The sequence below is a fragment of the Zonotrichia albicollis genome, chromosome 3 (assembly GCF_047830755.1).
Source record: "Zonotrichia albicollis isolate bZonAlb1 chromosome 3, bZonAlb1.hap1, whole genome shotgun sequence".
Taxonomy (NCBI): Eukaryota; Metazoa; Chordata; class Aves; order Passeriformes; family Passerellidae; genus Zonotrichia; species Zonotrichia albicollis.
This window is the reverse complement of record NC_133821.1, coordinates 63,878,903-63,896,203: the sequence shown is the minus strand read 5'-3', so window position 1 is coordinate 63,896,203 and position 17,301 is coordinate 63,878,903. Positions and strand designations below refer to the sequence as shown.

The window sequence follows — 17,301 nt, the reverse complement described above, 5'->3', positions numbered from 1 at the left end:
CTAGTGAAGCCAGTGACTTCTGAGCACCAAATCAGCAACAAAGACAGCAGAGCTCCAGCTCTGTAATAGAGCTGCAGCACAATTTTCTGCTCCTACCGGAATTAGAAGAATGATTTCTCTTGGAAAAAAAGGACAAGGGAGTTTTCAGGCAATCCCAACTCTGCTTTTCTGCTAAGGCCAATAAATTTGGGGTGGAGAGGATCAGCCTTGGGCAGCTGTTAATTACAAAATGAATTGAGACTAAAACCTGCTACCCTGAAGTAGGTAGGCAACTCCATTGTTTTTTTCTAGTGCAGTTTACCCTGGCTGGTCAAAGTGGAGGTGCTGGGTCCTCTAACCTCCCACAGACTATGGGAGGACTAGACAGTGCTCAGTATCTCCCATAACCAACATCTACAAACTTTTCTGACTACATTTTCAACTATTTCACCTTGGTCTGAGACAACTGTCAGACGAGCTGGCCATTTTTAAGTATTAATATTAAAATACAAGCTGAAATAAAATCAGTGCTTCACTACCCTTAGCTAAAATAGAGTGGGCTCTTGCACACACCACTTTTCATGTCAAGCACATCTCACAGGAGTTCCATTAAGTCCACAGGTCTTGGTTCAGACCCCGTGCTTTAAGACCCAGCACTTTGGGCTACCTGAATCTTACAGCTCTCCTTTCATTAAGTAATGTAGGAGGGAAATGGAAGAGTACCTTATGGTAACCTTTGACTGATACTTTTTAAAAATGAGAATCACAGGATCATTTATCTCATCCTTTGTAGTCAGGCAGCAGAGCTTTATTAACTGTAGGATGTTAGGGGCAGTCCTCCCAAGAAATTCTGCTGCATGCTCATGGTCATTCCCTGCACTAGTGGTCATGGCCAAGAACCTTGAGGAGGATGGAGGAACTTCTACCTTTTTTTCACTCAAATGAATGGCAAAAGAAACTCCTGGTAGCAGTGACGCAGACTCCTGCCTGCAAATCCCTGCATGAATTCCCAAAGATCAGGGCCACCTTTGGTAAACTTTTATCTGTCTTAGCAAGGTTTTAAAAAATAGAAAACAAAAATTAGAAATTCTGGCTCAAACTGTCATAATGGAGGTGTAAAATATGCTCATAATAGGCACCTGAGTGGGTTTTCTTAGCTGCAAGCAGTAGACGCACAGTAGCACCATGACAATCTTGCTGTCACCAGCAGATGTCATTTGTGATGCTGGCAATCAAGAGAATGTAAACCAGAAGAAAGCTCCCCAAAAGTGACAGATGAAAGCCTTTTCTTTTAATCTGCATTTGTGCCTTGCCTTGTCTGCAGGAGTTAGCCTGGCCCAAGGCTTGTCAGCACGACGGTCGTAATCCGGAGATTCCGTGACCTCCACGTACTCATTAAATCGAAGGATTCTTCTCGCCTGAAGTTCAGCCACTGTAGGCCTCAGACTAAGCTGTAAGCAGGAGGCAGAAAATAGTATGCTTAATAAGATGAAATGAAATAAAAGAGAAGGGTATGATGTAATCTCAAGAGAACTTTAATGGTATTTCTAAATAGGGTCACTTTCAGGTGTCTAAAAAAAGGCACCATCCTGGGACTGCTGCGCAGGAATGGGGAGGCAGCCTAACCTGATTTCTTAAATTATAAAAATAGTCTTTGTTGGGCAGGTCACAGAGAATCATGACAGTTATCCCTGGAATGTTAATTGTGACTTTGCAACTGGCACTACCCCACTAGGCCATCTGCATGAACAGTTATACCGTGTTAAAACTGTAATATCAAAAATACGTGACATTTGGAAGTATCTGCCCTGGTTTTGACCATCTAGGGGTCATTATAATGCCAAATTGTTTCAATCACCTCAAACAATATTCACTTTAATTAACTAAGGATTATCATATTAAGGAAACTGTATTTTTGCAGAGACAGGCAGACCAGGGATACTTATGAAAACTCCTCCCATCCTCTCCCAGAACAGACCTGTAACTGCTCCATTTCCAGGGACAATGAGCATGATCCCACCTGCAGAAGCTTAGACCACTGATGTGGTTAGAAAAGCACTGAAGGGATGTTGTAGGGGTCACATTGTTTTGCTGCCCTCTCCACTGCTCTAGGAAGGAGTGGATCAGCAGGTGTGGCTGCCCTTGACCATATGTGACAGGGGTGGTCCTGCTGCAGAGGAAAACTGTCACTTATGTCCCCTGCTGAGAAACAGCAATATGGCCAGACTCGGTATGCTTCTCCAGGTGTGGGGAGCTGGACAGCACGGGGGGTTCCCCCAACAAGGGCTTGGCTTGTACTGCTTTTCAAGCAGATTTCTAATCTGGGAAAATGACTGATGGACATTTGCAGCAATGTCTACACACTGATTTTCAGATTCTTATGAAACATAATTCTATGTACAAAAATACACAATACAAAAAAGCACATCATCACCTTTCTACTGAGTCTACGTTTTATTTCTCTTTTGGCTTCCTGTTCCTCTTCTTCATTCTTCTCTGTTTTCAGAAGAGATAAAAAGGAGTGAATATTTAAGTATTATAACAGCACATACTGTATTTCTCTTGGTTGAAAGCTTCAGAACTCCAAGTCCTGGCTCATGTTTCCTCATATTTCTGGATGATGCCGCCTGTGTTGTCTGCTTTTTGGCTTTTGTCTGCTCTCATTCTTTTCCCTATCCGCATTTCCCCTGATTCTGTAGACATCTCAAGTCAACTGTGGGTCATGAGCACAGCAAAGAGAAGGTGCCTGTCATTTCCTTTCTGTGTACCAGCAAGCAAGTACCCTGAAAGAGTTGCCTGATGTTTCAATTACTTATTTTAGCATTACAATGACTGTTGCTTTTACTTCCAACATTGATTTTAGAATAAGAGTCTAATTTATAAATGCCAAGTGAAAATTTTACTCTATTTGAATTACCCAAGTTCCTTCTACTGCTACAGACACGAATCAATGACATTTGTTTCACTGGCATTTGTCAGTAAATTGGTTTTATTATATAATTTTTTTCCTGGTTTTATAATGGGTGCATATAATCCAACACTCAAGCCCTCTTGGTTAAGGGCCACTGGCTGGACCAGATGAACCAGTACAGCAGAAAATGATGTCCATTTTTAGGATGTATTTGGGCATATGAATGAAACAATTTCCTTTTAACAAACTTCTGTTCTAACCAAAGTTGATTTTTCAACTGCCAATGAAAAGCACACTTAGAAAGACATGTTTGTGTGTGCTCAGCATATTTTTAAATTGATGTATGGTTTGAAGGACAGTATGTGCCCTTACAGTCCAAATCTGATGGTTAAATGCAAAGTTTTTGGCTGAAATATCCCACCTAGAGAAATGCATAAAGTTTTGATCCTGTTTTATTCATGGTTGGAGATTACAGACTCTGCATTACAGTTCAAGGCTAACTATAAATGTAAAGAAATTAATTTGCTCTGGATACAGCCAACTTGTATAGCTGAAAAGGGAGTTTTAAAACCTGGTATAGTGGTATTTGCCTTGTTTCCTATGGCCAGCCTGCTGTCTTAGTAGAGGTGACCTGGCCTGAGGAGAATTTCTGTGTAATGACTTTCACAGTGGAGAAAATGCTACAACAGGACACCTCATGGTACTTGCAGATATCCTTTGCTTACTCAAATGCTTTCATATAATAAGAATATCAGGGAAAGGAGGAGAGGACAAATTATAAAAATAAAAAAGTAAGAAGGTAAAAAGTAGGAAAAAGGCAATGCTTGCCCAAGATCTTCTCTTGTGAGAAGATTCCAACACCAACATCAGGTTTCCAAGAGCAAGGTGCAATCGCACAGGCTTGCTGCCAGGATTAGGTTGGATTTCAGGTTGATGGTGATGTTACTGAGATACTGAAATATGGATGTAATTTATGGTTTATTAACTGCTTTCCTGTTAAATGGAAAAGAAATGAATAGCCTGTTTCCATAGAGGAACTGTAAATTGATTCAAACTGAAGAATAACTGTAACTGGAGAGTTATAGATTAATCTACACTTTAATTTTTTTAAATTAATGTATCTATCAATAAATAAGTTGGGTATTTTTTAAGGAATTGTAACTTTAAAGGATAACTAACTCATCCTCATCTAAAAAAGTCAAAAGGTCTCTAGCTGTTTCGAGACAGATCAATCATCTGTAGGCTTCTGTTTAAACATCCTGTCTTTGCAATTAATAGACACAGCAGCTGAGGTAATTAAACACAAACTATTACTTTGGGGTTCCATTCAGTTGGGAATCATGTGACATAAAAAATTTTGTCCCCTCATGAATGGAATTGTTTAAGTCCTACTTTAGACAATCTCCAGTCACAGGAAAAAAGACAATTGAATGTACACATCACTGTACTGCCCTTTCCTTACTTTAGTTTGTAAAATATGCTGTGCATTACTCATATCTTGGCCTTTTTTTTCTATCTAAACTACAGTGTTTCCTAAGATGCTTCATGTAAGAAACAGAGGCTCACACTGCTTAATGTATGCCTTAAGGAAGAACTACCAACAGCATGGCACCTGAAATAGTGTTTCTCTGTATTTTGGGGGAGGATAAAATACCTTAAAAATCTTTCTCTAGACATTTAGGAAGGTTGAAGGTTAGCTGCCTATCCCAAGCTGTGAAGCCAGATCCCTTTGGAGAGCAGATGACTGCACAGCAGGATGGGAGACAAGGGAAAACCCCCCAAAAGGGCAAGCATCTTAGTGACTGGGCAGAGGGTGTTGGTACCCCTTGGAACAGGCCATCTTCTGGAGGATAATTCCAACAGGAGACACCATGAGCATCCTTAAATCCTGGGAAAAACAGGAGAGGATCAAACCCATGGGGAACAGACAGTCTTCTGCATGAGAGGTCAGGCACAGGATTTTATACATTCAAACTGGTTTACTTCTAGCAATAAAACTCAAGAGCTAAAGGAAATGGACTGAAATCTTGTGGCTGCTAGTATTGCACTGAATCTGCTGTTTTACACATGGGCCCCTGTCTCTGGCACTGACTTGTACCTAAAGCACCATTTTCCCACCTCCAGCCTGCTGGGCAGAGTCTTGCTTTAAGCCTGGTGCTACAGAAACGCTGCCTGGATACAAATACCTACAAACAGTAAAAACTACAGTGTGTTTTTGGTCTTTTAAGGTAAAAGTTTTGAAAGGTGCTGTAGGGAGTTAAGAAGATGTGTGGTGCTAAAAATAATGGGTCTGGTGCTCCTGGTTCCTGTAGGTGTTGTGGAAAATTCCAGCCAGAGGGCCAAGATTTGGCTGCAGGTATGAAGTGACTCACTTGGCCAAACAGGAACACATTAATGCACAGGAACACACTTATCACTGCTTTCCACCTTAAAAGCAGATCTAATCTGTGTGATGTGGAGAGAGAAAATATAAACACAGCGTTCTCAGCTGCAAGTCCCCTCCTCAGATGTCCTGCTGCTGCCCTATTGGCAAAGAACCAGCCCAGCAAGCGCCCTGTGCTTGCAGAAGTCTCTGATTAGATCCCAGAAAAACTATGGCTTCCCTCCTTCCCTCCCTGCAATTCCTGGGAGGTCAAACTGGGATTTGACTCCTAATTGAAACAATTTTGTTTAGCATCAGTTATTGTGACCATCAAGTTAAATAATCCACCAGTCAAAGCCAAACAAGCAGCTTCCCTGTCATCTATACATTATTGCCCCTGCACTTTTACCACATTACATCTGATCACCTTCTGTTCTGTGGGACATTTGTTTTGTAACAGAAGGGGAGAAGAAAAAAGACAAATTTTCCTGCCTGAGGACTGCTCCATTCTTGACCAAAAACTACTCCTGGAGCATAAAACCGAACTTTCCATTGTGTCCCTATGGGATTAGCTATGTTTAGAGTTCTCTGTGGGCTTGCTAACGAAAGAGAAAGAAAAGAAAAACAAAGCACTTGCTTCTTGCAGTGCTCTGAAATGCACAAAGCTGTTTCACTTTCCTGGTCTTACAAGAAAAGATAACCATTAATATTCCTTAACAAGCTTTGAGAGCTAAACCCCATTTTCTACAAAGCCATTACTGGCAGGCGTGCAGGTGCACTGTACAAGAAATTCACTGTCCCTTACAAATACAGGGAAAAATTACAGTTATCTTAATCTGAAATTCTTGGAAGACTAAAAAGTTTCTTTGCCATAATGCAATACTATAAATACTGTTGGTTCAAAGCCAGTGTACAAGAAGCCTGCCTTTATAAAAAACACAGGGCTTTATGTATTCCTTCAAGTGGACTCTTAAGTTGTCGTAACTTTGTTTTAGTGTGGGAAGTCTCAGAAGTCTGGATAGTTTTATCCAAACAGTTTTTAAACAAATCCGCCTGCAATGTCTTGCGATGGTACTTGGAAACAGGATTTTCAGTAACTGGTTTATCTGGAAATATTATCAAAACAAAGCTTCTTACAAAACAAACTTGCTCACTAACTGGAAATACAAAAAAAGAAAAAAAGTAGGCTTCTTTTTTCTGAATGTCTTAGAAGATTTGGGCTGAACTTTATCCTGAAGTAAACATTTGGACCTTTACCACTTAATGTAACCTCCAAGTCTGATAAATATGACTCAAAAGAATACATCCCCTTAGCTGCAGTTTACATACACACAATAATATAACTCTTTCTCCCCATCCACTGCTTAAAAAATATGAGGAAGGAAACTTTATGAAAGAAATCCCAACTTACTCACAAAAGCTCACTACACCAACAAAGGCATTTAAGATGTGCAAACATTTTCAAATGATCCACAGTAAGGAATGGCAAAAATTTTGATGTAAAATATAAGTGCCTTATGGTTTAGAGAGAACTTGCACCCTGAAAGAACTCTGAGTCAGACTCTCATCACAAACCCTGTCTTGGTTTTGGTTTGCTTTGGTTTTAATAGAACACTTTCAACTTGAAATATTTTATATCTCAGTGATGAGCAAAAAGCAGTTCCTTCATGTGCTCACAAGGGCCTCTGTGATTTTTTTATGATTTACAATTCTGCTTCCCAGCCTTCATTTTTCGCTCTCCCTGGCCTCTTTAAGGCACCCCCAGCAGCAGCAGGGGAGGATGGCAGGAGGCACTGAGTGCAAAGCCTGGTGCGCTGCCAAAAGCTTAAAGTAAACAAGCTGAAACAGGAGAGGAAATCTATTAACTGCTTTCCAGTCTTGAGCTACTTATTGCAAGAGCAGTGAATGGAATAAACACTGGCAAAAGGGGATATTAAATACATCACAGATTTGCTGCTGGCTTGGTCACCTCGAGATAAGCGAGAAAGGGCAATAAGGGAGCCCAGCTGGTGCTCCCAGCCCAGTGGCTGTATCCTGGCCCAGCAAAGATGCTTTGGATTTATGCTTCTCACACAGTCCAGCATGAGCAGTTTGTCATATAAAAAAAAAAAAGTTCTTATTTCCAATTTTATTTTTATTTATCTTTGAAATTTATAGGTTTGGAAATTACAGTTTTAGAAAGTCTATTCACATTATGTGCTAGACAGGAGTTCCCTGATCCCTCTCCTGTGCAAGCATGAACTGTAGCTTCCCTTTTCAGTAAGATATGGCACTATTTGGCATTTGAGAACTCAAACAACAGCAGTAAGATTTTATTAGCTTTTTATTATTGGGATGGTTTGCCTGAAAGCCAATAATTGCCCTCTCTCTGATTTGCTAGGCTGAGCAAGTGACAGAGTCATCAGTCCATGGAAGCTGTCAGGTAAACATCCCATTTTATTTTCTTCCCTTCCCATTAGCGTGCTACACATCAGGGCTGACACCAGACTTGCATGGATGAGCTCCAACTTTACTGAACAATTGCTGGAAATACCGTAACAGTATCATACCAACTCTTTGATCAGGTGTGAGAAGTTCTCATGCCTTAAGAGTTTTTTTTGTTTGCTATTCGTGTGATTTTTGATTTATTGCTATAAAGTGTCTTTTCTTCATTTATTTCTTCTACTTAACCATCAAGTACTAGCCACCTCTGCAGGATGAACACAGGACTAGGTGGAGCTGGGCATGGCACCTGCTGCACTGTGTGTTTAGGTAACAGCTTCATTGTGGAAAGATTCATAAAGGAGGACAAAACAATGCTTGTTCTGAAGAGTTTGCCAGCCAAAGAACAGAAGCAACATAAGTAAATGGCAGAATAGGTATAAAGGGTAAACATCTAATGTACTTCCTCCACCCCTGACTATTTGAATTACAGACTTTTTTTCAGCTTAGATATTAGGAATGATTTAATCAGTGGGAAGATATTCAGTGAGATTCTCATGCATGTTTCAGTACAGAAGACATTTATGTCAGAAGTGAATATGAAGGCCAGCATGCTGAAGTAGCTGACATATACCTATTGACTTTCTGCTGAACACTTTGCCTTTCTTCTTTCTACTCCTCCTTTCAACCTCTGCCCTTCCATCCCACCTGCACCTCCAACTGATATTCCTTTCTCCTCCTCCTCCTCCTCATAAAAATCAGGGGGAAGGTTAACTAGCTTAGAACTATTTCTGAAAGGTAACCAAGTCATTCTTGGTCTTTGGGACCAGCTTCAGAAGTGAGATTGTGACAAGTAAAATTTGGCACATTCAATAAATTTTCAAAGCTACAATTACAGGTTAGTGTATAAATCAAGTGTTGAGACATTATTTTCTAGAACATCATTTCTCTCTAGTTACAGTTCTAATACTGGAGCAACAATGATGGGCTTCCATATGAATCCAACACCTGCTCCCTTTCTAAGCAAACACTGTATGAAACCTGAATGAAATACTTACGCTTCAGGATATTTCTTTGCTCCAGCTCTTCAGTTGTGGGCCTCTGGCTAAGCCTCCTGTGAGAACAAAGTAAATGACTGATTTAAAACCAGATCTAAATGACACATTAGGATTTGTAATACAGCTTAAAAAAATGTAATTTCTGGAAGTAATTTTCAGGCAGTTATAACAACTGCTTATGTAACCAGAGTGGCCATTTGTTTAAAAGATGTAGCGTTGTCATTTGAACACATGAATAACTGACACTTGAATAATATTACAGAATTTGTACTAGCAAATTTATAGTCCTCACAGGTATAATTTTATTAATAAATCCATATACCTTTTTTGTTCCCAAGAACCATCATTATAATCAGTTGCACAATTGTTAGATTATTCTCAGGTATTTTGAATGAATTTTGATATTTTTGATATTTTGAAGTCTTACTAAAGTTTTTTAAAAAAACAAAACCAACAAAATCCATAAGCTGTTCATTCCTCATTAATTTGTATGTACAATACAATTGGGAGCTTCACCTGAAACCTAATTTTATTTAGTTACCTAAATAACAACTGCCATTACAAAAACCCCAAACTGAGATAATAATTTTCTGATTTGTACACGGTTGATGTTGTCTCTGTGTTTACTAAACAAGTCCACTTGTTCACTTGAGGAAAGGAGCAAGAAAAATTTCAGCAGTAAAACTTATTTTGCATGTGTGTTCAAGATAGGTGTCTATTCATCAACACTCACACAGTTCACTACAAGCTGTCTTTAGTCTTGTGATACTCGTCCAATTCAAAACACTCTTGGACTTACAGATTTGTCCCTGGGGACTGGCAGGTTTACCATAGGTGATCAGTCCCAGCTGTAGGAAGTCCCAGGTGGGAGCCTGACTCAACCCTGACTGAGCTGTGGGAACAGATTTTCCACCAGACCTCGATGCTGCCAGGTGCTGACCACCAGGCCAGGAATTTTTAAGAAACTGGCATCAAACTTGGATGTGACTTTGGGTATGAGCACAGCCCTGATGTACACAGATCGTGTCTCCTGCCACCAAAGCAGAGCTGTGTGCATTGCCTTTCAGCTCTCCAGCAGAACCCCAAAGCAGCTTCTGCAGTTGCAGCCCCCAAGGGAGGACTGACAAGCAGGATGTGATCACCAGAGCTGGGATTTGTTCAGGAAAGCGATGATAACAACCACACCTCTTTATTGGCAGGAGAAAAATGACTCTTGGGCTCTGCACAGTAGATGTACCACTCTTACAGTTCAGTAATGAAACAGCTGCCTTGGCCAGACACCCAGTTCACAGAGCAACTCAGCTCATCTTCTGGGTGTTGGTGCAGGGCTGTGTACTCTGTACTGGGGCAGTACCAACACGACTACTCTGTATCTGGGAATCTCCAAAAAACACAGGACATCCTCCAAATCTGGACAACATTCCTGAGGCAAACAGAAACAGGGACAGGTCTAGCAAAATACAGGCATGCTGTAGTCTATTCTCAGAGACCACAAAAGCCAAAATAAACATGAAGATTTTTTTAAAAAAACCTGTAAAAGGCAAGTGAATTTTTAATGCAATGTTCTCAATTCCAGAAGGAGAAAGTAATATACATCCCACAGCAGTTTAACAGCTTGAGAAAGACGTGTCTCAGCACTGGGTACAGTAAAACACTAAACACTGACCAGTTCAACTTCTTTTGCTGGAATCAGCATATGATAACGAAGGACTTGGAGAGCCAGGGGAAGACGAGAAGGGTCAGAATGGACAACATGCACAGTCATGCTCTGTGGGTCAGGAAATAGTGCTCTGCCTGAGATGGGTATACAAGTGGAAATTCTGCTAACAAATCTGAGAAAGAACCAGAACCACAGCATTGACTGTTGTAGACTCATTCTTACCCTCTTCCTCTTCTTTCCCTTTTTAACCAAAGTACCCAAAACTCCAAAAGCTCTCCAGTTTTGTTTCTTGCAGAACAGAAAATCTATTACTGACAATTTAAAGTTTTGTGAGAAATAAAACCACCATTTTCCAGATAGTTGTACCACAAAGATCCTGCAGTGCACATTGGGCTGCATTTAAAACATGAACCCAGTGTTCTCGATTCTCTTCCTCCATCTCCACCCAGTGAAACCACACTGACCCTGTGACTGATACCTCACAAGCTTTGTTCCAATCTGATGTCTGATTTCCTGCCTCTCCTCTTCGGATGTACGCTGCAAGATGTTTTTGTCTTCTAACTCTTTCTTAGATGGTCTGTTGCCAAGTTTGATAGCAAGAGTATCCCTACGACGAATTTTACTTGCCAAAGAGCCTGAGGAAAGGAGGAGTAGGGTAGATTTAGTTCATTCATGCTCAGGTTACAGACACAAACTCCCAGTGAGAACTTTAATACCTCCCCAAAGCAACCTTGTTCCCACATGCAGAGAGGAATTTCAATTAACATCAAAAGAAAAATTTTAGCTCAGTTAATGAAAATAAAAAGCTAAAAGGCTTGGAGGGAAAAGCCAAATTGATACAAACATCACTTGTCATCTGTGAAGTGATAGGATAAAAATGACAAATCTACACTAAAATGTCTTTGAAGTCTAATACATTACAGGTTGGCTTATTTAACTACTTAGTATATTTAGCAACCTGCTGCTCGTTTTCTTCAGCCTTAAATGGCTTAGTCTCATTCTATCATCATTTCCCTCATTCTTTCAACTTTTTTTCAATTAATTACCACTTAGTTCTTTTATAGTGCTTTCCATCTCTAAGTTATTTGTAAACTAAACCAAAAAATACAGCTTAGAAAAGTGCTCTGAGTGCCTGTAAAACAACCTAGGCAGGAACCCCCAGACACTGCAGCAATCTGTTCTGCATAAAACCAACACTCTAGGGACAAGGGCTTTGCAGCTTGGCCAGCATTAGCTTCAGGCAGCTGTGGAAGGAATGGCATTTTTCACAGCCTTTATAGTATTTCCCTTGTGTCTTGACATTCTGACCAAGGTGGCCTACAAATGCCTTAGGTGGCAGATTTTCACTGTGTAAGGCATTTTGGTAAGACCACAGGCTTCCAGCTCACTTTCCATAAGACACTGTGCTGCTGAGTGAACACAGGCATTCTTGGTTTCTATCACTTTGGGTTGTATTCAAACCCAAGAAAGCACTGCAGAAGACTTCAGCCTCTTGAGCTACCTAGCACTTCACCTTCTTCTGCACCAGTGGCTAAGGAAAAAAAACAAAAAACATGTTCATTTTGCCTCATGCCACTTTGGTACACTGGACCTTGGCGTTCAAACTTTCTTTGTTGAGCACAGTGAAGCAACTCCTCCAAAAAAGCTGCGAGCAAGGCTCTCAAACCATGGCTTGATGGTGATTTCATACTGACATAAAGCCACCCTAGGAGGCAGAGGGAGGTCTGCCCTCCTTTGTGCTCCTGACAGCCTGCTGCTGCCACCTTCTTTGCCCAAGCAAAGGAGAAGCCTTTGGGTGAGCTGGATCAGGGAACCACAAATTCTGTTGAAAATCAGCTCAACGACAGCTGCTCCTACAAAAATAAACATGAACTCTACCCTAAGGAAAAAACAGCTGGGAGAAGGGATTAGGCAGAATGGGGGCAGGACAACTCCTTCAGCACCGCAGGGCTTCTGCCCAGTTAAGGTGATGATAAGAGTCATGATCCCAGAAATTTCGAAGCTGTAAAACTTAGATGTAACCTACTGTGATCTGCTCTGCCTGCTAAGGTTGCTCCAGTGCTTAAAACATCCTGATCAAAGAGGAACAAGTGACTTTCAGACAGTGAAGGGCTGACTGATGGGCCTCCTCCATTATCCACCACACCTGTAGCTCCCACAAGGAACTCATGGTGTGGGCAAGCCAAATTAATGGCTTGTGAGGCCCTAAGGTCTCCACCTTGTCCCACCCTCACGTCCTCCTGAGCCTGTTCCTCCCCCCTCCACGCTCCTCCCTGAAATGATTCATCTCCTCTTCTTGGGTTTCTGTGGTTGAGATGACCCCGAAGTATTATAAAGTCTTTTCTTCCCAGCCTCGCGACTGAAGAAGTCGAGATTTGTCTGTTCTGCTCTTCAAGGTTGTTTATTTTTCTTATCTATTACATTCTTTCTCTGACCTGTTGAGATCTGTCCAGCAGGTTGGGTTGTGGCACAGCACCTGCCCTTGGGGTGGTCTTAACATTTTATACTACAATCTATGTGTACTTTATTTACAATAATTTTCCAATACCTATCACCTATGCCAGTCTGTTTTTACTCTAAACCAATCAAAAAGTGTCACCACCAGCAGAAGATGGAGGACAAGAAGAAGGAGAAGAAGGACAGCACACACTCAGATTCCTCCATCTTGCTTCTTGAACCCCCATTTGAAAACCCAAAAATTCTGCTTTTTCACCCTGTAACAAATTAACTCTTATTCTACTCAAACTCTTGTGGCTTGTAAATCTTCAAATAAAGTTGGTAATTTTTCCATGGACTAAAATTGAAGGCACAGGTGTTTTTGACTCTGTGCCAAGGTCTCTGAGCCCCCTGCCAGGGTCTCAAATCACCCAGGGCAGCCAGAGGAATGTCCTGGGTCCCGACATGCTCTCACCCATGCACAGGCCCCAGCAGGTTTCTGACTGTCATTGCCTGGGAGGAGCAGGACACTCGTTTCTCAGCAGTGACAAAATACTAAATCCCCAAAAAGCATTCCCTGCAGCCATTCCTCTCTCCGCCTCACACTGGCACGGGTCAGGCACGCTCCCAAAACGCAATCTGCGAACGGCAGCCTGCAGCATTTTGAGCAGGATGCTTACTTTCAGTGCTTGCATTCTCATCATCATCATCATCATCATCATCGTCATCATCATCTGTGTACAGGATCGGCCCGTCTGAGTCCGAGTCACTGCCGTGGCTGTCTCTGCTGCTTTCACTCTCAGGAGGGGCAGCAGCGTCAGAAGCCTCCTCCACTAGCTCAGAGAATGCTTCATCTGGAGCCTCCCCTTCCTGGTCTTCTTTGGGAGCCATGCTGTTTATTCATGAGCAGGTAGGGTGACACATCAATGCAAGCAGAACAAAACACCAATGAGAAGCAATTGAAAAAGCAAGGAGTTTTGTCAAGTTCTGTCAATCAAAGTAATTCCTTTCTAAAAAACATACATATATAAGACATTTTTAACATATGCAGATATGTATATATATCTATGTATGTGTGTTAGGAAAAAGGATACAAACAATCCAGAATTATGTGCTGTGAGGACTGCATTAAGAACAGTTCACAAAGTTGGGGATGAGAGGACCAAGTTGGAGAGCAGATGGGACTGCAAAGTTTCCTGTTCTGGAAGCCTAACCCTATTTATTGTAGATACAGTCTCATTACAGTTGAGTTCAAAATGTCCATGCTCATTACTAATGAATTTGGGGATCAACAGCAGGTTGCCTGTTGCCTTGGGAAAATTTTTACGTAAAGGAAGGGTAGAGCAGGGGGAGATGCTGCACTAGAATGTAGAGCTGGCAACAGATGTACCAGCAAGAATTTAAAGGAAGGTCTCTAGGCTACTGGCATTTAGACTAAACCCTCTTGGATTTATATAGAAGATGCTGATTTTTGTGGCAGGGAAAAGACAAATTGATAAGCCAGTTTCATTTTTCTGCCAACTGTTTTGCTTAAAAAAGGTAATTATGACTATTCTCTTGACCAGTTTCTACAATACCTGAGATTTACACAAGTTATTAGGCAGTAAAAAACTAAACACCTACTAACTGAAGCCTGAAAGAACCCTCATTTTCAAGTGTTCAAGCAAATTCAGCTATTGAATTGAGAACTTTAGCGAGATATTTAGTGAGATATTTAATGACATCTACAGAAAAAAAAAAAGACATCTGCAGAAAAGAACCCCCTTATAATTCGGCATAATTTCTTGTTTGCCTTTATGAGAGATAAATAAAAGTGTCACCATCTTTGAGCTGCACTGCTGACACCAGTGCCAGCCACACAATGAAGTAAGAGACAGGTCATGAGCGACGACCTTCTGGGGAAACATGAGGTGCTGCAGGTGAAAGGCTCAAAGGCGCTGGGAGGGAACAAACTGTGCTGGGTGCCACACAAACTGTTCCCTGCAGCAGGCTCCGAGCTGGCTAGGGCCCCATGGAGGGCCGAGGCTTAACCGTAGGAATTGCTAAGTCATGATGAAATAGCAAAAGAAGCTCCTGTCTTCCGCCTTTTGGACCCCAGCTTATCTCGGGAACCCCACAGGTCACTTTCCCTTAACCCCTGCTATTGGACAAGTTTGGATCCCCTTATACCCTATAAAAAGGGGCTTTTTTAGCCCATTCTGGTTAGAAGAGCCGTTGCTGGAACACTTCACAGACCCCTCAATAAAACCATCACTATGGAACACCAGGACATTCTCTTCTCCTCACTCACGTCTGCTTCCCGACTAGCCTGGACGCCTTAGCAAGCTCGAGTTGAAATCCTAAGAGAGCTGATAATCACTAAAGAGCTGATATCCACTAAGCTTGCTAAGGTAGCCATCGGCTGAGAGCGGCCTGGGTACTCAGACACTCTGCTCCCGTGAAGGACTGAGCTATCCGGCCCGTGCTGCCTGCTCGCGGGCAAATTAGCCCAGCAGGGAGTTGAGATTAGTTCCCAATCAGCAGAAGCAGCAGAAGAGATCCCCCCGTGCCTACAGTGCAAACCAATGTGGCTTCCTTGGCTGTGGCCTCACTGCTCCCCCAGGACAGCCATACTGCCTCACCTTTCCGTGTGGTGGTCTCTGGCACCTGGAGCGCTGCCCGGGGCCGCACTGCTCAGACTCGGGTCTGTGCCACGCTCGGTCGGGAGCAGAGCCTTCGAAGTGTCCGAGCCTGGCGGCCCTGCCACAGGGCTGTCTGACACATCCTGCCCATCTGAGGAGCCAGCAGGCTGCTGAGGATCTGCAGCAGGAAAAGGAGGTGGAAGTGGAGGTGGAGGAGGGGCAGCGGAGGGAGGAGGGGGCACAACAAGCTTGCTGGGCGGGTCCGCGTTGTCCGTGTCAAAGATGACTGCGGGAGTTTGCTCAGGCTTGGGTTTTTCTGCCTTCGCTTCCACACTGTCGGCTGTCGCACCTGAGGGGGAGGAAGCAGCTCCGTCTGGTGCTGTTCGTGGGGCTGACTGTTTCCCAGGTTTTTTCTTGCCCCTGGGAGTCCCTGATGTGCCAGATTTGCTGGAAGTCTCCTTAGAGGCTTTGGGATGAGATGATGTGGACGAAGGAGATGGTGATGAAGAAGACTTGGAGACTGGTAGTTTTTTTGCGTGAGAGGAACCAGCTAAAACAAGAAAATAAAAGGCATTTTACAGTCTTGAAATGATATGATTTTTGCACTGTATTTTCTGCATGAATTGACTTGTGCTGGTCTTAAAAAAAATACATTTGATACTTCTACAATACTTCATGTAAATGCTTGAGATGATTAAATTTTGCAGTTCCAATTTCACCTTTGTGTGGGAGACACTGAAATGATGAATACTTGACCAAGAACAGCAGAGAGGACCAACCTTACAAATGGACAGGAGTTTTGAGCATTCTGAATTGGCCTGTTACACCTGGCCTGGACATCTTCTAAGAAGTCCACAACTTATTCTAAAAATATATGTAGTGACTTAGCTAAAAAAATTTTTACTGCAACTGGTGTCCTCCTATGTAATGACAAACAGCAGAGGGGCAGAAACCACTCCTGCCACTGTGCACAAATGACCTTCAGAAGGCAGGAGGCACTGGAAGCCTCCTGTACGTACTGGAGGCCTCCATCTTACCAGTGACCAACTTGGGCAGTCTTGAAAATGAAGTGAAACAAGGTTTTGACAGCAGCTGTACAAACTGGCCAAGCTGGCCGTTTAATCCTGTGATGCTCATCATACTGAAGCATATATGTATAAATAATCTCACTAAAGATTTCAGCTAGCTGCCACATTTCCATGCGCATTCCAGCCACATTTCCAATTGCTGTGTCAATGTCATGCTGTGTCATCACCTGAGATGGAAGCTTCAAACTTCTGACTTCCATTTAAAAAGCAATAAAAATGACAACCATCTAATGGTTCAGTCCTTTTCATCAAAATGCATCCAACTCAAATACTTCTGATGTAATTCTAAAAATTCATTAAGTTCCAGAGAACAAATGAAAGCATTATAAAGTTAAATAGCAGCCTTCTGGCTAAATTTATTGAGTAAAACAGAAAGCTGTAATAGAAATCTGCTGAAGGGCCTACTTTACTTATAAGCATTTAAATAAAAACAACCCCCCAGGAGACTGGGAGAGAATCAAAGTGCAGATACTGGCCATAAGAAGTTCATGATATAAAAACAGTTTTCACAGTTAGACTGTTCTCAAAGGAGATGGAAATCAATTCAAGACACTTCACTGTTCTCTTCTCTAGCTGTTATGGTTTAAAAACATTTAGAGAACTGTGAAGCTTTCAGTGTATCTGAAAAAATGTATAGAAACTTCAAGCAAATCCCTGTTCCTCTCTGTGATCCCAGGTGACTTTAAAGGACACTGTCTTGAATGAACTGATACTGCACTCATCTTCCCACATCAGGTGGGAAATCACAAATCACTCAATTTACAT

At 42.0% G+C, this 17,301-nt stretch overlaps 1 protein-coding gene across 4 annotated transcripts in view; it reads right to left on the bottom strand.

The window, feature by feature from the left end:
* PHACTR2 (phosphatase and actin regulator 2) overlaps positions 1–17,301 on the bottom strand; it is a 135,794-nt gene that overhangs the window by 9,774 nt on the left and 108,719 nt on the right. For all 4 annotated transcript variants that reach the window (XM_014269302.3, XM_014269303.3, XM_005490252.2 and 1 more), the window contains 6 exons: positions 15,449–15,998; positions 13,508–13,719; positions 10,870–11,026; positions 8,732–8,787; positions 2,414–2,475; positions 1,293–1,430 (listed from right to left, as the gene is read on the bottom strand). In XM_014269302.3, coding sequence (XP_014124777.2) covers positions 1,293–1,430; positions 2,414–2,475; positions 8,732–8,787; positions 10,870–11,026; positions 13,508–13,719; positions 15,449–15,998 — 1,175 coding nt within the window. The remainder of the gene's footprint in view (positions 1–1,292; positions 1,431–2,413; positions 2,476–8,731; positions 8,788–10,869; positions 11,027–13,507; positions 13,720–15,448; positions 15,999–17,301) is intronic.